This window comes from Astyanax mexicanus, chromosome 4 (genome assembly GCF_023375975.1).
Source record: "Astyanax mexicanus isolate ESR-SI-001 chromosome 4, AstMex3_surface, whole genome shotgun sequence".
Lineage (NCBI taxonomy): Eukaryota > Metazoa > Chordata > Actinopteri > Characiformes > Acestrorhamphidae > Astyanax > Astyanax mexicanus.
This window is the reverse complement of record NC_064411.1, coordinates 49064307-49087500: the sequence shown is the minus strand read 5'-3', so window position 1 is coordinate 49087500 and position 23194 is coordinate 49064307. Positions and strand designations below refer to the sequence as shown.

At 40.3% G+C, this 23194-nt stretch overlaps 1 protein-coding gene across 2 annotated transcripts in view; it reads left to right on the top strand.

The window, feature by feature from the left end:
* The window catches only part of ncana (neurocan a), a 168489-nt gene that overhangs the window by 72333 nt on the left and 72962 nt on the right, over positions 1-23194 (top strand). Inside the window, exons 3-8 of one of the 2 annotated variants that reach the window (XM_022678851.2) lie at positions 7167-7544; positions 10293-10467; positions 12771-12898; positions 15449-15730; positions 18196-18339; positions 22184-22723. In XM_022678851.2, coding sequence (XP_022534572.2) covers positions 7167-7544; positions 10293-10467; positions 12771-12898; positions 15449-15730; positions 18196-18339; positions 22184-22723 — 1647 coding nt within the window. The remainder of the gene's footprint in view (positions 1-7166; positions 7545-10292; positions 10468-12770; positions 12899-15448; positions 15731-18195; positions 18340-22183; positions 22724-23194) is intronic. The other variant, XM_022678853.2, reaches the window with a different exon arrangement.

The following is a 23194-nucleotide window of genomic DNA, read 5'->3' as shown; positions in this document are numbered from 1 at the left end:
AATAAGCCAAATAATCTAACACTTACACAATGCTTAGTGAGACAAAAAGTCTTATCAGAGAAGAAAATAAGATTTATTGCCTTAAATTTAGATTTTTTTTTTTATTTATTAGAAAAATGTTTTTATTCCTGTATTACAGAAATGCAAGGTTTTTGTTCTTGTTAGATGGATTATGTTTTGTTTTTTTCTGAAGTGAGAATGTAAGCATATTCAAAGCAGAATATGAAATGGAAAGCAATTCATATTCTGATAATAACAAAATATAACTGATACAGTGTTTTCTTTAGGATATGTTTCTGAAGTGGCGACTAGTTCACTATATATACAAATAGTTTTATGGCTCTTTTATTGAGAAACTCTTGCAGAGGAGACGTAAGGAATGTTAAAGTTGAAGTATATTTTTATGCTCTATTTACATAAAATACATCAATATTTTAGCGGTCTATAGTTAAGGGTGTGTAGGTGTGGGTTTGGTATCGTGAGGGCGCAAAAAATAAGCTTTCCACTACTCGAAATGCGCTGAAGGCATTAACTAATTCTAATAATTAATTATGGGTGTGTTTAATTTTAGACATAACGTGAAATAAACCAATCAGTGTGTCTCTTGTCATTCCCTTTAAGAAGCAGGTGAGCTCTGACTTTGGCGCATTCGTATCTTAACAGTGCAGCGTTTTTGTGCGTCTCAGCAGAGGGCACTGACCTGCGTGTTCATGCTGTAAAGGTACACCAGCAGCTCATTTAAGGGAACAGCAATGTTATTTTATTCTTTATTCTGTTCATTGTTGAATTAAAAGTTGCTTTTGCAGCACCTATAGAAATGGACTCTGATTGACTGTTGTCTAGGTTCATTTCAGTCAGAGGCGCTCCTGTGTTTTTCGCCACAAAAAAAAGCGACACGCCCGAAATTTACCAGAACACGCCTCACTTCCAGACAACCACGCCCATCAGTGTAGAATATCGATGTTTGTTTCGCACAGCAATAAGTATTTTAGCCAGTCATGCTTCAATAACTGTGACTAAAGTAGGTGAAGAAATAAATATAGTCATTTCCTCAGTGCCTGATACAGTCCTCCTGGTGGGTGGTTGTTTCCGGTTGAGACTACATTGTGCGTGATTGGCTTCTGCTTCTCACCAGTGTGTAACGTTATATAAGTGTATATTGTGTAAATAGTGGCTCTATATAAGTGTTATTGTAAGTAAGTAAGTAAGTAAGTAAGTAAGTGTTGTGGCACACTGAGGAATTAAACAGTGCTCGGAATCAAGGGTTTATGATTCACATTCAGTGAATGTAATTGTGATTTCATCATGTTTTGTACAATTCTTAAACAGCTTCCAAACTATAGAGTATGTTAACAATGGTCAAAGTTGGTCTGAACAATATTTTAGTGAAAGGTGAACAGAATCAGTGTAAACAATGTACAATCGTATTCTGTCTGGATTTGAAATGCATGTTAATGTCATGTGTAAACAGGCTCTATGATTCAAGAATCATAATTGAATTAAATCATAGTGCCTACTAAGAGGTTACAGATTGCTGGTACTGTATCAGCCAGTAAAGGCTGCACTGTTAAAATAGCAATACGCCAAAGTCAGAGTGCACCTGGCTCCTAAAGCTTAAATGATATGTTGGCAATTGACATGTTGACTTGATTATTACATGTTCTGCACCATGATTAAACACACCTGTGCTTAAATAAGAAAATGGGAATTAGTTTATTTGTTTTGAGATGCACAAGGTGTACTTTTCCCATCATTACGATAGCAAATACAGTTGAAAAATCTGTTAAAAGCAGTGACAGGACCCACTAGTCAATTCTCAGTGTGAACAGGCTCAAAGAATCGGGAATGGTAACTGATTTCTCAAATCACAGTGAGCTCAGAGACTCAGTGCAGCATACGTTGCTATTGTTCACAGGGGGTCAGTTCAGGCCTTCATATGTCTGGGCAGACGTGCTTGTTTGCATGCCCTCGTCTGTGTGTGTGTGTGTGTTATGTGGGGGGAAAATGGGTGGATTTTTCAAACAATAGTGAGCCTCTGGGGGGCCTGCCTGCTGAAAGCAGTTTCATCTAAATGCAGATTTGAGGGGGATTTTTTTCTCTTCACGTGTGTGCGGGGGTGCGACACGCACCCAATCCATTATTCAAACACTCCGGAATATTCTCACTCCGGCTCGTTTTCCTTAAGCCTTATTGTATTAAATATCTACAGTTCATTCTGTTTGCTTTCGCCGTCGCAAATTGATTCGGTATGCGGCCGAGAGAGAAGACGCGAATGCAGAAAATCTCAAAGTCAAGTTTACGCACGGATAACACAGCTGACTGAGAACGCTCTTGCGCACACACACACACACACACACACACACACACACACACCCTGCCCCGGTGTGATTAACGTTTACTTTAGGGAGTGATGGTGATGGGGGTGGGAGGGTGGTAAAAAAAGTAGGGAGAATATATAGAGTGAAGGACAAGGAGGAGAAAAGAGAGAGAGAGAGAGAGAGAGAGAGAAGAGAAATAAGAAAAAAAGAATAATGAAGGAAAGTTAAGAGAGGAGTTAAAGGAGAGAAAAAGAGAGAAAATAAGAAAAAAACTATGTGAGTGAAGGAAAGAAAAAGAAAGATAGAAAGAGATGAAGAAATGGCAGAAAGGTTAAGTGAAGGTGAAGCAGAGGGAAATAAGAGAAGAAAGAGAGGAAACAGAAAGAAGAAGAGGTACAGAGAAAGAGAGATAAAAGATGAAAGGGAAGGAAGTGAGAGGGAAAGGGAGAGAGGGGGAGAGAAAGAAGGAGAGAAAGAGAGAAAAGAGTCAGAGAGAGAAGGATCAAATAGAGGCAGAGTGGAGATAGAGATTGGGGAAGAATAAAAAGAAGGAGAAAAAACATAGAGAGAAAACAAATGAGAACAGATAGAGAGGGAAAGAGAAAAAAAGGAGAAATAACAGAGGGAAAAAGAACTACAGTGGATGAGAGACAAAAAGAGAGAAAGTGAGAAAAACATGAGTAACAGAGAGAGAGAGAGAGAATAGAGAGAGAGCAGAGTGTGAGTCAGAGAGAGAAGGATAAAATAGAGACAGAGTGGAGATAGGAAATGAAGAAGGTGAGAAAGAAGAAGCAATGATAGAGAGAAAAACAAATGAGAACAGAGAGTGCAAGAGAAAAAATGAGAAATAACAGAGGGAAAGTGAAATACAGTGAGTGAGAGAGAAAAATGAGAAAAATGAGAAAAACATGAGTAACAGAGAGAGAGAGAGAGAGAGAGAGAGAGCGCGAAAGAGAATAGTGTAAGTCAGAGAGAAGAGGATAAAATAGAGAAAAAGGGAGAAAGTGAGAAAAACCTGAATAACAGATAGAGAGAGAGAAAGAGAGAGTAGAGATAGGAGAGGAGGATAAAATAGAGGCAGAGTGGAGATAAGGAATAAGGAAGGAGAAAAAGATGGAGAAATCATAAAGAGAAAAACATATGAGAACAGATAGAGAGGGAGAGAAAAAAAGGAGAAATAACAGATGGAAAAAGAACTACAGTGGATGAGAGAGAAAAACGGAGAAAGTGAAAAAAGGTTAGTAACAGAGAGAGAGAGAGAGAGAGAGAGAGAGAGAGAGAGAAAGATGGAGATAATGTATTTCTGTGTGTGAATTAATATTAATAAGTAGATTTGTTAAATCTGTAAATGTTCTCAGTGTTTGTTCTTCTTTCCGCTAAATCTAAACCTAAATCTGTTCACACATATCCAGCTTACTAAAACCAATATACAGAGAGAGAGAGAGAAAGGGAAAGAAAAAAGAGAGAGAGAGAGAGATGTGGGGGATAGAGAGTGCGTTTTGTGAATGTAGTTGTGCTCAATATTAGTAAAAATGAGATAAGAGAGAGAGAGGGCATAAAAGGACATTATTAAGCTGTTATAATTTCTAAAAACAGTTTAAAAGATAATTTTAAACAGAAATATATCCAGTTATCACTAGCATTGTCTGTCCACTGCACCAGAGTTACGTAGTGCAGTTAGCAGCTTGCCGACTCTAGAGAAGCCACTATAGAGATGCCATTCTCTCTATTACAGTAATTTATTTTAACCATCAAAATGTTCTTGAAATGTCAATGTTGTATATAATAAGTGCCTCTAATGTCCAGTGAAGACTTTGCAGTATTGCAATATTTGATTGCATTCAGCAATAAATTCAATAGTGAGGTCAGGATGCTGGATGGATGATTAACACCACAGCTCATTTATTCCCAACACCCCAACTCTTTACCCATCCAAAAGAAATGGACGGAGCTCCATCATTCCAAAAAACGTGGATCCACTATACCCCTTTTATACCCTTTATACCCCTTCAAACCCTAACTGGCATTTAGCATTAAGATCTTAGTCATGCTGTGAGATACTGTGACATGAGCACAGTTCAGTCAGAAGGTCAGTTTTAGACTATTAAATCTGGTGTGCATGTATGTAACATGTAGGGCTCTATTTTATCGATCTGATTAAGAACAGGTTAGTGTGCCTTTGCTATTGCTAACGGGAAAAGTAAGCCTTGTGTGGCTCGAAACTAATGTACTAATTCTCTTAATTAATCATGGGTGTGTTTTGGGCACAACGTGCAATAACCCAATCAACATGTCAATTGCCATTCACTTTAACAGCCAGATCTACAGATCTAAATTTAGGGGAATTGCTATTTTAATCGTGCAGCCCTTCTTCACTTCTCAGCAGAGGAAACTGGGTAACACTTTAATTGGATGGTCCATTTGATGGCCTCTTTGATGCTCAACTGACATTCAACTAACATTCAACTACATCTCTATTAAATGCAAATGAACTAAAAGGTGAAAGTAAATGATTCTCTATTGAATATAACCCTACATTCAACTCTAATCCAAACACTAATCTTAATATTTTAGGATTGGGTTTAGGGTTAGATTTTAAGTTTAGGTTAAGGTTAGGGTAAGGGTTATGTGTAGGGTTTGATTTTATGGTTGATTAAGGGTTAAGGTTAGGGTTAGGTGTAGGGTTAGGTTCTATTTTGAATCATTTACATTCAACATAGGGTTCAGTTAAATTTAATGGACATTCAATTCAGTGTTAGTTGAATTTCAGTTGAGCATCAACAAGGCCATAAAATGGGACATCCAAGTAAAGTGTTACCGGAAACGGACCTGCATGTTCACACTGTAAAGGTGCGCAGGCAGCAATTTCTTGAATTTTGTATACTGGCACCTGCGTTGCCAAGATAGCAAACGAACATCTAACTGTTTACGTCTGTCTATGTTCATTTTAGTCAGATGTGCACCTGTGTTTTCCCTTGCCAAGGGAGCAATACACCAGAAATTTACACACTTAAACACACCTCACTTCCAGACCATCATGTCAATCAATGCTATTTAAACAGTGCAGACAGGTGCAAGGCATGAGAATAGACTGTCAGCGGGGTGTAAGGTAGCAATGAGCATTACAACACACATTGTGCAGGGTGTAAGATAGGGCTCTTAGTTAGTATAAAGAAATAACAGGATTACTGTACTTCAATCACTTAAATCATTTAAACTTCAGAACATTATAAAATACACTACTGTGGGTTTAATAATACTAAAAACTAAAATAGTTCAGCCTGCTTTAGGCTATGTTTGGAGAAAATAGCTAAAACGCTAAATCTGAGCACCAGTGGTTAAAAGTAGCTGAAGTGCTCGTCCTTCAAGACCTTCATGAACTCATAAAGCCTGACGAGACGGTTAAGAGCCTATAGTTTCCACTTTCATCACACACACACACACTCACACACTCTCTCTCTTTTTCCTGGGGCTTCTTTAATTAGAATGTCTCTCAAAACCAGTGACAAGACAGAATAGAGCATGTCACTACAAGAACAATATCATCCCGAGCTTCAGTGCGTTCTCCAGCTATCAGACAGACACTCATTTGTTGAGAAGGCTCAAATATTTGTGCAGTAATTTAGGGGACGGATCACAAAGTGGTTATTTCTGTCCTTCCTGAGGTGTCTGGGAGACTTTTTAAGCTCTTTGGAGATCGTTCATCTTTTATTCTTCTCCCTCTCTCTGTCTCTTTTCTCGCTCTGTTCTAATGAACTGCTGGGTTTGATTGTGGATGTTCAAACTGAATAGCAAAACTTTTCCCCGTGTCAGCCGTTTGACAAGCTCCTGTTTTTTTTCCCTCCTAAGTGCGGGACTTGAAACGACAGTGATTTATTTAAAAATAATTGTTGTATGTGGCAGGCCATCAAACAGCAGCCACTTTCAAACAGCAGCAGTGCTCCAAAACACTCGACGTCCACTTCTTATTATTCTCTCCACTTTCTTCAGTTCCAGTCTGAAGATACAGTAGTTAACTCCAAATGCACACTGACATGACAGAAGTCATAAGATAACATTATGTAAAGTGCTGATCATGAAGCGTTGTAACCTTTAACAGGACATGGCTTTGAAATGTCCACTCCTATATAAGCTGTGAGGTGTTATCTTGTAAGAGAGTAAGGTTGAACAGAGTTTGAGTAAGGCTAATAGTGGATGCAACATTCCTTTTTCGAACAGGTTTTTTTTTTATAATTTTATTTCTAATTTTTCCCATTTTTCTCCCCTATTTACACGGCCAATTACCCAACCCACTCATTAGGACTCCCCCTATCACTAGTAATGCCACAACACACCAGGAGGGTGAAGACTAACACATGCTTCCTCCGATACATGTGAAGTCAGCCACCGCTTCTTTTCGAGCTGCTGCTGATGCAGCATTGACGAGCAGCATCAGAGCGCGCTTGGAGGAAAGCACAGCGGCTCGGCTCCGGTACATCAGCTCACAGACGCCCTGTGCTGCAGACATTACCCTAGGAGTGATATGGGGAGAGAGCGCCATCTACCCACCCAGAGGGAGCAGGGCCAATTTTTGACAGGTGTTTCAGTTTCATTGTCCAACCCCTGTAGATCCAAGTTCTGCCTTTACTTGCAACACAACTGAGAACATCCAGCAAGACCTGCCTGAGGTTTTGGAGATGTTCTGACACAGTTTTATAGCTGTTTCAGTTCGGGTTTTAACAGTAATGCTTACTTGCTGCCTAATATGAAGATCTAAGCTCTTCACAGATGCTTCTGTAACCATGAATCATTGTAATCAGTGTTTCTAACTTTACCTGTTCCTAATGTTATGGCTCTCTCTCTCTGCAGGTCTCACTGAAGCAGAAACTTTAGTGACGGTACGCAGAGTAACCCACCCCGCCGTCCGTGAGCCGCTCTCAGGCTCCGCCCTCCTCCCCTGCATCCACACCCTGCAGCTGGACCCGTCCCAGCAGGCCGGGACACCCCGTGTCCGCTGGACTCTCCTCCGTGACGGGGTGGAGACTCCCGTCCTGTGGGCTGTGGACAGGGTTGTCCGGGTTCATCAGGCGTTCGTGGGGCGCGTGGGACTGCCAGGATTCTCCCGGGACGTCCTGAACACCTCGCTGTCCCTCTCAGAGCTTCGCACCAACGACTCCGGGACGTTCCGCTGCCACGTGGCCCTGGGGGACACTTACGAGCAGGACACCGTACTGCTGGAGGTCACAGGTGAGATGGAGATGAGCCAGAAGTAGTGAAGCAGGGCAGGGGGCATGATGCTCCTGCTGACAGTGCTGAATAAACCCTGAAAGGAGTGGAGTAAAAAGAGAAAGGAGAGCAAAGAACAAATGACCTGAGACTTCTGCTGAACTGTTCTTAAAATCAATCAAGCAAGTGTTTTTTGAGTTAAATCAGTTTTTTTTAGCCAAAAGTTCTCCCATAACTCACATTTTAGCATGAGTTCTTTTGTATGAGTGTAGTAGGTTTCATTTTAGTACGCATCACAACAAAACAGTTGAGGCTAAGACAGTCACGATTACAAAAACACCTACTTTTTTGAGTTAACTCAACTTAGTTCAGTCAAAAATTCTCAAGTTTTTAAGTTTTTAAGGCGAGCCACAAAAAAAAATCTGTTTTGTAAAATGAAGAGTAATGGGATGGAGTGCTACAGACTAGCTGCTCTCAAGCCCAGAGTGTAGTTGAACCCGAAGCAGGTAAACCCAAGAAATAAGGAATAAAAATAAATCAATAAACATACAGCTCCACACACGGGATTGAATCTGTGTCGTCAGGGTCCCAATCCAATACACTACCGCTGCACAACCTGAAAAAAACGCCCTTTTTAGGAGAAAGGAAGCCCAAGAAATAAAACGATAACGGGCAGAAACTAAAGTCAGCCGAGCGCGACAGAGAAAGACAGGGGAGGGATGTAAACAAAAGCTCCCCAGAGAAGCATTTTATTTATTATTTATTTTTCATTATCGTTCACTATAATTCAAACAACCTCATGAAACAACAGATGTTTCATGCTTGCGGGCCACCTATTGCCGACCCCCGTTTTACAGTGTATGTACCCACATATGTGCATATATATATATATATATATATAAATAGGCACAGTTCAGTGTTGTTTACTCATAGACGTTATCATGGGCAATTATGGTCAGTTCATTAGTCCCACACTAATGTGATTAGGTCTGAGCCGTTACTATTGCTGTCCTTGCTTTGACTCTGACGGTTGATAACTAGCGAACCTCACACTTGGGCACTGTGTGGGCAATCAATTAAAACAAGCTCTAAACTCCAGAGGAACAGGAGTCAGTGAGCAGCTCCAAACTCGAAGGTCTGCTTTAATTTGGGGAGTCAGAACTTTCCGGAGAGGTGCTCTTTCATTAACGATTCCGCAAAAGCAGCGTTGAATTAATTATCCACTAATTACATCAATTTATTCCATCGATATATTCATTTTTTTTTTTTTTCTGCTGGCTCCTAACTTTATTTTCATTTTGGTTTGAAGCTCTCATTAATTGGTTAATTGCCCATAACTCTTTAATTAGGATCTGGGGATTGATTACCTGTGACAGCGGGGCTGTGCGAAGTCGGCTGTGAAGTTTATTAGTCAAATATGCAAAGTTTGAACAGGGGAGATTTTACCTCCGATTGTTCACGAGTCCCTCAAAATGAATTTTCAATGAATTCCAGCAGTTTTTAGAAGATATAGATCATTGATGGAGCGCAAAAGTTGTGTTAATCCAACATTGCAGCTTTGTAGGAAGCTCAGTATCTAGGTTGTGGGTTCAATACCCAGATCTGCTGTGGTTAGAGCTCTAGTATGGTGTTGTTCCCGAGATATGAGTTTAAAACCCAGGTCCACTATGATGGCTCAATGGTAAGAGTTCTAGGTTGATATTGTTCATAGGGATATGAGTTCAAAACCCAGCTACTCTATGGTTGTTCAGTGGTTGAAACTCTAGGTTGGTGTTATTCACTGGGATATGAGTTCAATACCCAGGTTCTGTAAGGTGGCTCAGTGGTTAGAACTCTAGGTTGGCGTTGTTCACAGGGATATGAGTTTAATACCCAGCTCGACTATGTAGCTCAGTGGTTAGAGCTCTAGGTTTCTAGGGATATGAGTTCAAAACCCAGCTCCTCTATGCAGCTCAATGGATAGAGCTTTAGGTTGGTGTTGTTCACAGGGATATTAGTTTAATACCCAGCTTGGCTATGTAGCTCAATGGATAGAGCTTTAGGTTGGTGTTGTTCACAAGGATATGAGTTCAAAACCCAGGTCCTCTATGGTGGTTCAATGGCTAGAGCTTTAGGTTGGTGTTGTTCCTAAGGATATGAGTTTAAAACCCAAGTCCGCTATGGTGGCTCAATGGTTAGAGCTCTAGGTTGGTGTTGTTTACTGGGATATGAGTTCAATACCCAGGTCCTCTATGATGGGTCAGTGGATAGAGCTCTAGGTTGGTGTTGTTCACTGGGATATGAGTTCAATACCCAGGTCATCTATGGTGGCTCAGCGGTTAGAGCTTTAGGTTGGTGTTGTTCACAGGGATATGAGTTCAATACCCAGGTCTTCTATGGTGGTTCAGTGATTAGAGCTCTAGGTTGGTGTCATTCACAGTGATATAAGTTCAAAACACAGCTCCTCTATGGTAGTTAGAGGTAGTAGTAGTGGTTAGAGCTCTAGGTTGTTTGTTATAGTGTTTTTACTCTCTTGGTACTGTAAGTTGTTGGCCATAGGGTTGTGGGTTCAATTAATTCAGCAAAAAAAAGTTCAGTTCACTTATTTACTCTATGTAACATTTGAAACCGATTTAACCGTACTTAAAAAAAGCAAATGCACAAAGTAAATGTTACTAATCATTTTAAGTAATAAGTAGTAATAATAAATAAGTAGTAAGTAATAAATAAGTAGTCTTCATAAAAAGAGTGTGGTGTGTGTATGTTTACTGTATGTAATGTGTGTTTTAGGGGTTGTGTTTCATTACCGTGCGGCTGCCGAACGCTACTCTCTCTCTTTTGCGGATGCTGGGCGAGCGTGCGGCCAGGCCTCGGCTCAGATGGCCTCTCCACAGCAGCTCTGGGCTGCTTTCCATTCAGGGCTGAACAGCTGCTCTGCTGGCTGGATCAGCGACCAGTCCGTCAGGTGAGTCAGGCTTCCACTCGCTTTCATTACCTGCCAATGAATAGTTTATAAAACACACCTGCGTCGCCAAGATAGCAATGAACATCTGACTGTTTGTTGACTGTTGTCTAGGTTCTAATCAGCCAGTGGCACACCTTTTTCTGTTTTCTGTTGCCAAGATAAAGCTTAAACGTACTTAAACACACTTTACTTCCAGACCACCACGCCCATCAGCGTAGATATATTGAAAAGCAAAGTTGCTATTTAAACGATGCAGGCACAAAGCGTGAAAATACAAGGCGTGACTGATGGTGGGGTGTAAGATAGCAATGAACATCTGACTGTTCGTTGACTGTTGTCTTGGTTCTAATCAGCCAGTGGTGCACCTTTTTCTGTTTTCTGTTGCCAAGATAAAGCTAAAACGTACCTGAACACACCTCCCTTCCAGACCACCACGCCCATCAGCATAGATATATTGAAAAGCAAAGTTGCTATTTAAACGACTCCGGCACAAGGCGTGAAAATACAAGGCGTGACTGATGGTGGGGTGTAAGATAGCAATGAACATCTGACTGTTCGTTGACTGTTGTCTGTGTTCTAATCAGCCAGTGGCGCACCTTTTTTTCTGTTTTCTGTTGCCAAGATAAAGCTTAAACGTACTTAAACACACTTTACTTCCAGACCACCACGCCCATCAGCATAGATATATTGAAAAGCAAAGTTGCTATTTAAACGATGCAGGCACAAAGCGTGAAAATACAAGGCGTGACTGATGGTGGGGTGTAAGATAGCAATGAACATCTGACTGTTCGTTGACTGTTGTCTTGGTTCTAATCAGCCAGTGGTGCACCTTTTTCTGTTTTCTGTTGCCAAGATAAAGCTAAAACATACCTGAACACACCTCCCTTCCAGACCACCACGCCCATCAGCATAGATATATTGAAAAGCAAAGTTGCTATTTAAACGATGCAGGCACAAAGCGTGAAAATACAAGGCGTGACTGATGGTGGGGTGTAAGATAGCAATGAACATCTGACTGTTCGTTGACTGTTGTCTGGGTTCTAATCAGCCAGTGGTGCACCTTTTTTTCTGTTTTCTGTTGCCAAGATAAAGCTAAAACGTACTTAAACACACTTTACTTCCAGACCACCACGCCCATCAGCGTAGATATATTAAAAAGCTAAGCTGCTATTTAAACAACGCAGGCACAAGGCGTGAAAATACAAGATGTGACTGATGGTGGGGTGTAATATAGCAATGAACATCTGACTTTTCGTTGACTGTTGTCTGGGTTCTAATCAGTCAGTGGCGCACCTTTTTTCTGTTTTCTGTTGCCAAGATAAAGCTTAAACGTACTTAAATACACTTTACTTCCAGACCACCACGCCCATCAGCGTAGATATATTAAAAAGCTAAGTTGCTATTTAAACAACGCAGGCACAAGGCGTGAAAATACAAGATGTGACTGATGGTGGGGTGTAATATAGCAATGAACATCTGACTGTTCGTTGACTGTTGTCTGGGTTCTAATCAGCCAGTGGCGCACCTTTTTCTGTTTTCTGTTGCCAAGATAAAACGTACTTGAACACACCTCAGTTCCAGACCACCACGCCCATCAGCGTAGATATATTGAAAAGCAAAGTTGCAATTTAAACAAAGCAGGCACAAGGCGTGAAAATACAAGGCGTGAAAATACAAGGCGTGACTGATGGTGGGGTGTAAGATAGCAATGAGCACCGCAATCTGATCTGTTGGTATAACGGATCTATTAATTGTGAACATTTAAAAGCAACACAGTATCTATGTTTAGCTCTTTATTCATTTGTTGGTTCTGTCCAGGTTGTTCATAAATGTAATTAAATTCAATTCAATTTAATAAAATTTTATTTATATAGCGCATTTTACAACAGAAGTTGTTACAAAGCAGCTTTACAGAGAAATAAATAAATCAAAATAAATAAATAAATAAACGAAAGCAAGTCATGCTACGAACGAATGGTCCATGTATGACAAATTAGTACCACAAGTGTGTAATATCAGCGGTTAAAGCATTCACAACTGTTAATTAACAACAAAGCCGTCCCTCAGCATCCGACAGTGCACACACACACACACACACACACACACACACACACACACACACACACACGCAGATAACGCCTCTTTCTCTTCTGAGCCCAGCCAGGCGTTCAGGATCAAAGCAATTATTTATTAATGACACTGAAGCCAGCGCCGCTCCATTTGCATAATGATATCTGGATTGGACACTTTTCGCTACCAGGGGGACGCCGGGGGGATTTCACGCCTTGTTCCCTTTGTCACAGGTACCCCGTCCAAAATCCAGAGCTTGGTTGCTATGGACACGAAGAGTACTCACGCGGCGTGAGGAATTATGGGAAACGGGACCCGTCGGAGCTCTTTGATGTCTACTGCTTCGCCAGTGACATGCAAGGTGAGATCCACAGCACACGCTGCATTTGTCTGATTATAAATATCATAAATAATATATAATAATAATAATAATAATAATAATAATAACGGGACTAGCATCCCATTGTATCCCATTTACATTTACAATGGCCGTTAAGGAATGGTGCACTGACCTGTGGGATATGTGTTTGGGGTCTCCTGCATTGAATGTGGATGTAGTGGACGTTGGGTTTTCTGCCAGAGTGGTTTGTCTATTCACATGGACAATTCCAGACAGATGCTGCTGGTCGCGATCATTACCACTCACTGCGACCACTGGACTACTGTCCACCAATGTGGGTGGTTATAATAATTAAAAATGCCTTCCATGATACGTATATTCACGTTGCCTTGTCATGAGCACACTGGCCAGTGTTCAAACTCCCTCACCAGATAAAACCTCACAAGTCATCCTTTGAGGTAACACTCCATGATCTTCATGTAAACTCTGTATATATACTCAAACCACTTCTGACACCAACATGCACCAACATTTTTGTCTCATTCTATTGGTTGACAGTTTAATGCACTCCCCTTTCGCCACACTATTGGCTGATTAGATTCTTTGCATGAATGAGTCATGAAATTGTAATTAATAATTTGTTGGTTTCTCACAAGATAACACCTCACAACTTACACAAACATGGGTGTTCCCAAGCCATCCTCTGAAGTAATAGTTTAGTTTACTGTACATACTGCTGTGCCATGACTTTTGGCATGTCATTATAGACTCCAATGAATAAGAGCTCATTTTTTACAGGGATCTAAACATTTTGCATTATACTGTATAGCCTTTATGTAGCATAAAGATGCAAATTGTCTATGGTAAAAACAATGGTATGCTAGTAGTAAGACAAACAGATTCGCGGGATATTCCTTCAGGGAGGAAGAAAACGAAAGACTTCAGTTCTTTTCCCCAATGTCACCTCTACACAGATTTATGACAGGAAAGATACAGGAAGCGTTTTGTTGAATAAACAGTCTTTGTTTATCAAGAAAGCAAGCAACATTCAGCTCTGCACTATTGATCTTTGCCAAACATCTTCTCATATTTATTCATCTTGCTCATATTTTACCATTTTTGGGGAGAAGTAGTACATTGTAGCAGTATATTGGGATGCATTAGCTTGTAGATAGTAATTGAAAATGCATAAAATTCATAAAGATTGCATGCACGAAAATCTTTATATGTATATACTGTACACCAGGGGTGTCCAAACTTTTTTTGTTGGGGGCCAGAAGGAGAAATATATTTAAAGTCACGGGCCACAGACTCTGTAATAAAACAAATAATGAAATATACCTCTTTAAATAATACCTTTTTCCTGATTACTTTCATTTACACACCATTTTACTTGACTTAGTATCTTTATCTATCTTTGACAGTGTTGTGTAAACTAAGAGTTTTGAAATTAGTGTTTCATTTTATGATGCCTCTTAATATTAAACTCCTTAATTACGGCAACTTTTAGACTCTTTGGCCCGTTTTTCTGCGCTACAACTGCGCACACTCTCCCCTTTTAGACTCTTTGGCCCGTTTTTCTGCGCTACAACTGCGCACTCTCTCCGCTTTTAGACTCTTTGGCCCGTTTCTGACACCTTGCGTTCAAACTTTGAATCTCACATTATAAAAACCTGCTTAACAGCGGGCCAACTTTCATTCTATTTCTAAAATACCTCGCGGGCCGCAAATGGGCCGTAGTTTGGACACCCCTGCTGTACACACTCATCCTTAAAAATAGTTCCAGCCAAAGGAAGTATCTGATTGTAATGCACTACAAAAGTAGCATTTAATGCAGGACACTGTTAGGATGTTTTATTGCAGAACACCATTAGGAACCTCTACAACTAACAAGTATCACCTCCATTATCTATGCATGCTTATGGTGTTATTAATCATGCATATAGTGTAAATATAAGTTTGTACAATTTACTTTTCCAGCTGTGTGCAAAGTAATTACCTGTTGGTTTAGTCTGGGGAGGGCTAAAGGCTACATTTACATTTACATTTACATTTCCTGCATTTAGCTAATGCTTTTATCCAGAGCGTCTTACAAGGTTATTTCTGTTTCTATTACAGAGGTAGACCAATATAGTGTAGGACTCTTATTGGTGTAGCACAGCATAGTCACCCAGACCTGGAATTGAAACTTAGTCTGCCACATTGTAGCTCACTGTCAGGCAGTGGTGGTTATTTTATTTTTTTTTTTTTGTGTGTATCTTGAAGGTGGTAGCACCTATCCCATCTTGGTATTAAGTCCTGCCACTGTAAACTGTATATTTTGTACATATTGTATATTTCATTTTCCTTTCATTTTGTTTGTGTTTTGGAGCTCCTATTTTTTGGGGTGTCGTCACACATAAACTTTTAAAAGGGAGACTTTTGCGTTTTTATGTCCCATCAACTTCTTTCATTTTGGTAACTTTCTGGCCACTAATTTCCACACTAACACAGACCAGAATAAAACTCTCTAGCTCTCTCAGCTTGTTTTTCCCTGTAGCACATGTTGAACCCCCTCCTCTCTGTGCGCAGGTGAAGTGTTTCCCTCCTCAGCCCCGGGGATGCTGCTCCTGCCTGAGGCTGTCGAACACTGCGCATCACTGGGCAGCCAGCTGGCCACTGTGGGGCAGCTGTACTTGGCTTGGAGGTCCGGCCTGGACCACTGTGAGCCAGGCTGGCTGGCAGACGGGAGTGTGAGGTACTCAGTTATCAGACCCAGACCTGAGTGTGGGACTGGAAACCCGGGGGTCCGCACCCTTTCAGCAGCTGAACTCGGCAACAGCACCGCCCGGTTTGGTGCATATTGCTATAGAGGTATGTGAAAAAAGATGCTTAACTGTGTCATTTTGTAACATTTCATGAATATGTGTTTACCTCATGTGTTTACAGTCACTACTGGACCTCGGATACCTGGAAGGATTCAGTCGTGTTTAACTGGACCAAACTGTAGCGTTAAAGTGATAGTCTGGAATCTTTACTCCCTTTATTTATAAAATAAATAGATCATTTTTCAGTTATATCTGGAACTTGTAGTTCGCCATCAGCTACCAGAGCCCTGAGAGAGCACAATTGGCCTTGCTCACTCTTTGGGTGGGTAGATGGTGCTCTCTCCCCACATCTCTCTAAAGGGTGATGTCGATCAGCACAAGGCTGCGTCTGTGAGCTGATGTATCTGAACCGGGTCTCTGTGCTTTCCTTCCTCTGTAATGCTACTCAGCAATGCTGCATCAACAGCTGTTCAAAAAGAGGCGGAGTCTGACTTCACATGTATCAGAGGAGGCATGTGCTAGTCTTCACCCTCCTGGTGTTAGGGCATCATTAGTGATAGGGGGAGTTCTAATGAGTGGGTTGGGTTAATTGGAGAAATTAAGAAAGGATTACCTCAGGGGATAGTATGGGAATGCTCTCACCTGTATAAGTTGTCAGGTAGTATCTTAAAAGCAGGCCTGTTACAACAAAGCAAGCAGACCAATCAATTGCTTAGGACCTGGGGCCCCTAGACAATGACTGGTTTTCAATTGAATGCAGCCTTAAGGAAGCCCCTCCCACTAGTTGCTGACAGTAGCCAGCAGCCAGCCAGGTTCATGATTCCTGCAGCCAGCAAAATATGAAACTTCAGCAACCATGAACCATGAGTTATCCATTCATGTTGCTTGGGGCCTCCTCATTCCCTTGACACATCCCTGCTTTTAAGTAAGGCTGAACACTGGTCAGCATGCTCATGGCAAGGCACCTTGAATTATCAGAGTTTGACTGATTCAATGGATGTCAATATAAAAAGATTTTATTTCAAGCCCATAAGGTCAGTGCAGAGTTAATAAGCTTCCATAGGACATGGTAAAAGTCTTGTCTATGTAATGAATATTTAGCATAAAACTAAACAGTTGCATCCAGAAGGAAACAACCAACAAGATTCAAAGAAGGTGGGTAGTTATGCCAGACAGTCAGCCACCAAATGGATAAGTAATAAGCCCTGCATTTGTCTTGGTTAAGATGACCAACACATTTCTTTGTGGAGACACCATGGTCAAGCCAGATCAATGGTTTGTTATCATGCAAGGCCTGGTGTCAATGCTAGATCGCATTTGGTCTTCATTACATGCACTCTGTCAGTCCACAGTTATGTTAATAACTTACTTTTCTAAACACACATTACAGTGGAATATTCCAACAGGAGAATGTTTGTCCACATACTGCTGCCACCTTAAGAGCTTGCCTTGCAGGAATAGATGTTATGCCATGGTCTGCCATGCAAGGTGTACTTTTCCCGACGCTGCGATAGCAAAGACACAGTTGATGGCTTGCTTATAGATAACACAAATAGGGCCCTAAATCCTAATCCTGTATCCTATATTCCTTCTGGGTACAACTATTTTGACATGTACTTTACTATTGTATCTTCTACAATAAGTGTACATTAGCTGTAAGGGTTCTTTTTGCCAGACTATCACTTTACCACTGACATTGTAGTGTGTGTGTGTGTCGCTTAGCCATGCTGTGTTCCATTTCAGCCCTCAGATTTTGGAATTTTCTAGTTTCAAGTAGGAAGTTTTAATTGGTACGTTCCTACAGGTCGAGTTTCTTACTAGTAAACTGGGAAGGGCCTTACCAACCCAAGTTCAAATTCCATATAGTAGAAACAGTTTATTATCACTTTTATTATCTATTAGTGTCTTATTAAATCAGTCGTACACACAGTACTGTCCAACTTTCACCTGTGGAGATGTTTTCATGATGTTTAGATCCGCAAAATACTGCATAATGCTTTGCTAGCAACTGGTATAGCTAACAATGCTAACCTGGGATAATGCTAATATCGTCACTGTCCAATGAAAAACACTTATCCCCAAACCAGCAACTTTACAGGAGAGAGAAAAAATGTAAAAAGAGTTTATTTCAGGTCATTTTGAAGAGTTTCTATTGGTCCGTTCATCAAGAAATTTTGGCACAGTGTAAGAGACAGTTTGTCTGTTCAAATTATGTAGTAAACTAAAAATCGACAAAAATGGAGAAAAGTGTTTTTCATAGGACAGCGACGATATGATATATGATAGCTGACATTTTAATGTTCACCTGGAACACATCTGAGGAAAATGGAACGCAGCATTAGCCATGCTCTAGTAGCGCAACTGACCGTTACATACACTTTGTATGGACGTCACTCAGTGCCCTGTATTCGTGAGGTCTCAGAGCACGTCTCTTAGAGAGCGTGCCGGGGTAAATAAACAGTGAGAGGACTCTTGGGTATGTGTGAATCCCTTCTAAAACGGCTTCACCAGATAAATTGCCAGCCAAGAAACCACGCGGGCTTTTCGCCAACATTTTGGAGTCCCTCCTGAGACCATTGAAGTATATAATGGAGGACACGCCAGCCAGCCCAGAGGAGAATACGGAAGCCGCCTCCAGCACGCACATTCCCAATGGTAAAGCCTCTTTTTCTGAACTATTTATTTACTCTTCTCTCGGCTTCTTCAAAGCCAATTCCCAATAAAGTGGAGCTCCTCCCAAAGGCCTCCCTGCAAAGTGTATGCCTGCATACCTCAGTGAATCTACATGATTTGAGAAGTTGTGTTCACCTGTTGTGTTAAGTCCTTCCAGTTACTTCCAGTTCCCTGCAGTGCTTGAAGTGGACATAATTGGACTGGATATCAATATATAATATAGTCAGTATCAATATAACATGCCCCTTTTTGTCCAAAAGTATAGTGTCCAAAAGTAACCCCAGACTGAATGGGGTGACGCTAGCCGAGTAAATGAAAATGACCGGTTTATTTACAGGCAGTAAACCAAACACAATAACCAGAATATCCAAGTAAACAAATCTCTCACCAGATACAGAAATCGTAGAAAACGATAATGCATTAAAACCGAAAAGACAAAAGACAAAAAAACGATATACAGAAATATATGGTCGTAACAAGAGGGCAATCAGAAAATACCAACTAATAACGCTCAGTACGCAATGGAAAGTCGACAATACCTCGCAAAGTTTGTTAACAAACCGAAGCCTTAAATATAGGATATTAGATGAGAGTGAACCGGAACTTCCTCAGAACACAGGAAGTGATTGGCTAAAGGCATACGAGTGATGTTGACGTCATTACCCATTGGATTTTGGGAAATGAAGTCCGCGAGTGTGGAAGGAGAGCTTGACGGCGTGACATATAGTTGTTTAAGTTTAACACAAACACTGTAGAACAATACAGTTTACTCTGAATAAAGCAATTAAAGAGAAATGATAATCTTTTAATGTAGACTTTACATTATTCATTTAGCTATTCATTTAGCTAATCCAAACATGTGGTCAACAACAGGCAAGATCAGTACCAAAAGGTCAATACAATAAAAAAGCAGGTGAGACAGTGCAGGTCAAAAACATGGAAGAGGCAAGTCAAAATCGTGGTCAAAGATAGAAAAACAGACAATCATTCACAGATAAAAAATAGGCAAGATAAATGCTTTGTAATGATAGACGTAACCAGTCTAATTCTCGGCACTCTGCAGTGAGTGAGTGAAGTGCAGCTTTAAAGTAAATCTGTCCACACTGTCATGATAAAACATTAAGGTAATTAAAATATTTGAAGAAAATAAAAATGTATATTTAAAAAAGAAAACATGATCACCATGAAGAGTTAAAAATGGTTGCAACTCAAGGTCGACAGCATTTATTAGTTGAAAATTGTCCATCCTGTCATACAGCTCACTGTAAAATGCATGCAGGCAAATTGAAAAGAAAAAATGTGAAAATATGATTTCTGTGTTTTCTGAAGTTGTATAAATATCTTGATGAATAGTGAAAAGAATTAAACAATTTAGGGACCGAAAGAGGAAATTACCTGATGACCCTTATGTTTTACACTGAGTGTGGCTGTTTGATATATATACAGCATAACTGTGATTAATAACTGATTTAGCAGAGTGAGGGGAATCCTCAGGGAGATCCAGGCCCTTAGAGGAGGGCTTATCATTTCCACAACTAAAAATACATGCTAAAGAAAAATTGTCCAATTAGGCTTGTTTTTAATGTAGTATCTGAGTGAATTCAGCAGAGCAAGATTAGGCTTATTTCTACTGTAACAGCAGACTGCATAAAGCTACTGTAATCTTCCACACAGACAAAAAAAAAGGCACCGGCATGTCGGACTGGCTCATGTTATTAAAATAATGAAAGCTGTGGTAACTGTTTTATTACTGCACCTCCTCATGTGAAGCTAATCCAGTCCAAATACTATTAAAATTACTATTTAGTTTAGTTATTGACTCCCCATGTTTGTTCAGACCTAATGATTCCAAAGCTGATGCCAAGAAAAGGAGCAAAGGCTAATCCCAAAAGCACATATTCATAATTGTGTTATTATAAGTATGTTGGGGCATATTTGAGTACTGAAGATCACATCAGAGGCTTGACCAGTCATCTCAGTGCTTATGTTAATGTAACTTTAGATAAACTGCATATAAAAAACTTAGAACATTCCAAAATATAAACACAGACACACAACATATCCATCAAATAATGTAAATAAGCTTCTGTAATGACATAAGATTTATTTCAATTCAGTGTTGCATTAATTTTTCACCAAGATCTTGCAGCAGCATTGATGATGGTAGAGTCTGACCAACCGCTGCACAAAGCAGCTCTTCTCCATCCAGCACATCCCAAAGATTCTCAATGAGGTTAAGGTCTGGAATCTGTGGTGAATTCTCTCTCAATCCATGTGTGAAAATGATGATCTAATGCTTCCTGAACCCTGAACTCTTTCACAATTCCAGACCCATCAATCCTGGTTTTGTCATCTTTGAATATATCCGTGTTCATCAGGGAAGAAAAAAATGATCCATTGATGGAATAACCTGGTCTAAATTCAGTATATTCAGATAGTCAGCTGACCTCATTCTTTCAGTACATACTGTTGCTGAACCTAAACCTGCAGACCAACTGCAGCATCAACCAACCCCACATCATTTACTTACTTAAATCCAGGTGGAGACTTAAAGCAACCACTTCTATAGTGCCTCAACTGGTTGGTTGCAGTATGACATGTCGTTCTACCCAACTGGCTTCTGGTCCTTTAGGCTACGCTCAATAACTCAATGAAGGTAGTCTGGGACATGCTTGGTCTGGGAGAAATAGAGTGGTTCTAGCTGCCTCTGGTCACTAATGACTCTTTAGCAAATTTGATGTTTGATGGAACCATGGTGTCCATTTTTTACAGTCATTTGATAGAACCAGTTAATAACATTCAAATATTCTTTAGAATTTTTTTTTAGGCCTAGAGATCCAGAGATCCAGTGTCCTGCACATTTTGGTGATTTCTTGGCTCATACAAGACCATACCATACCATAACATACCAATCTTGGCAGTTAACATACATCAAATATGAATGACAATGAATGACACCACTATTATCCCCCACAAGGAATGGGAGTTTGATCTCTCAGAGACTGTAGATACTTCACGATGGAGTCAGATTTGTACAAATATATTCTTTATGACACATAATACAAACATACAGTTAATACAATATAAAACTATTTATAGAACGCATATTACACAATATAAGATATTTGTAGGCAACTTTCACAAGACATGCAGGACACCTATTTTCATGAAAATTGGCTCTGTACACCAGTCAGACATTTCTGGATTTTTTTTTCTGGTGGTTGTTAGATACCTTTCAGACTTCTACCTTCTTTATGCTTACTCAGAGAAGACACAGCTTTGGAACAGTCAGAATTATGCAAGAATAAAGAAATCCCAATATTGGTTGCACTATCTTTAGTTAAAAAGAAACGATTTTATTGATACACTACATCTCATTAGAAAAAATGCTTCGCACACTGAACACAGTCAGCAGCAGTTGGGATGACTGTTGGGAACCCCATCATGAAATCCGTAGGAGTATAAGTGAACTAATGCCACAGCTATTTAGCTAAAACTTGAGTATAGTAATTAAAAAGATATAACCCCAAAATAATCTATTATTAACTATTATTAATATAGAGTGAAATAAAGTATTAGACCTCCAATGAGGAGCAAAAAAAGCATACATTGAATATGGTTGAATCAAATGTAGCATATTTGTATTCTAGCAAGGAAACCATTAACCTGTTCTGGACTCCAGGAGTAGAACTGAAGAACCCTTCTCTAGTGCATCCCTTCAAACTAAACTAATTTATTCAGTTATGAGTTTTGGAACTGGAATAACTGGAAGGAATGACATCAAATGTTCATTTGATTTGATGTCAAGTGTCTTCTTCCATTCCAGGAGCCCCAGGTTCCAGCTCCCCCTCTGAGCCGCCCACCTACCAACCGTCTAACTGGACCGGTCAGGTGGATCTAGACAAGGAACCTGGAGTAGCTGCTGAGTTCCCTGAGTCCTCTGATGAGTATGTTACCGTTCGGCTCCAGGTGGGGGACACTTCTCTGGACTGGAGTGGACAGGTGGACTCAGTCCAGGACGGCGAGCTGGACGTTTCATCTCCAGGCTCTGGAGTCACTCCAGAGAGTCAGGGTGGATCGGCCAAGGAGGAAGAGGATGACGAGGGTCTGTCGGGTCAGGCTGCCACCATGGCCGCTTCCACAACCGTGGCCACGATCTTGCCCACCACAGCTCAGACCAAGGGGAGGAGCCCTATGAACATCATGAATTCACTGTGGAAGCCCTGGAACTATCTGGGAAGTACCGAAGGGGAGGAGCAAGGGACTACCCGAGGTCCAGTTACAGCATCAATGGCTGGGGCAAGTTCTACAGTTTCCAGTTCAGAGATCTCTTCAGCTACAACTGCGACTGCTTCTCCATCACCAGGTAACTTCACAGGTCATACGTAGGAATAAGGGTGACATAATGACATAATGATAGGGCAAATGTATCATAAACTGATACAGAGTTTGAAGCAATATTGATATGTGATATTTAATAAGTTGAAATGTATAAAATTTTAACAATCTCATCAGAAGTGGACCAATCAAGTTCAAGGGTGATAAAACTCGAAAAATAACTTAATCAATCTAAATTATTCTTGATGATTTTCTACCTTTTCTTATAATAATTCCAGAATCAATAACTCAAAAACAATGTACCATGAAAACCTTGTTCAAATCTTGTCATGGTATCTTTGGCTTTTCACCTTTCTACACATAAATATATTTTATATATTTATAAGAAATTCAAGCAGTTTTCCAACAAACTTAAAATAGGACACTTTTAGCATGGCACCAGCTCTTTGTCATTCTGTATTACTAGAGTCTAAACAACCTCTTTCACTTATAATATTGT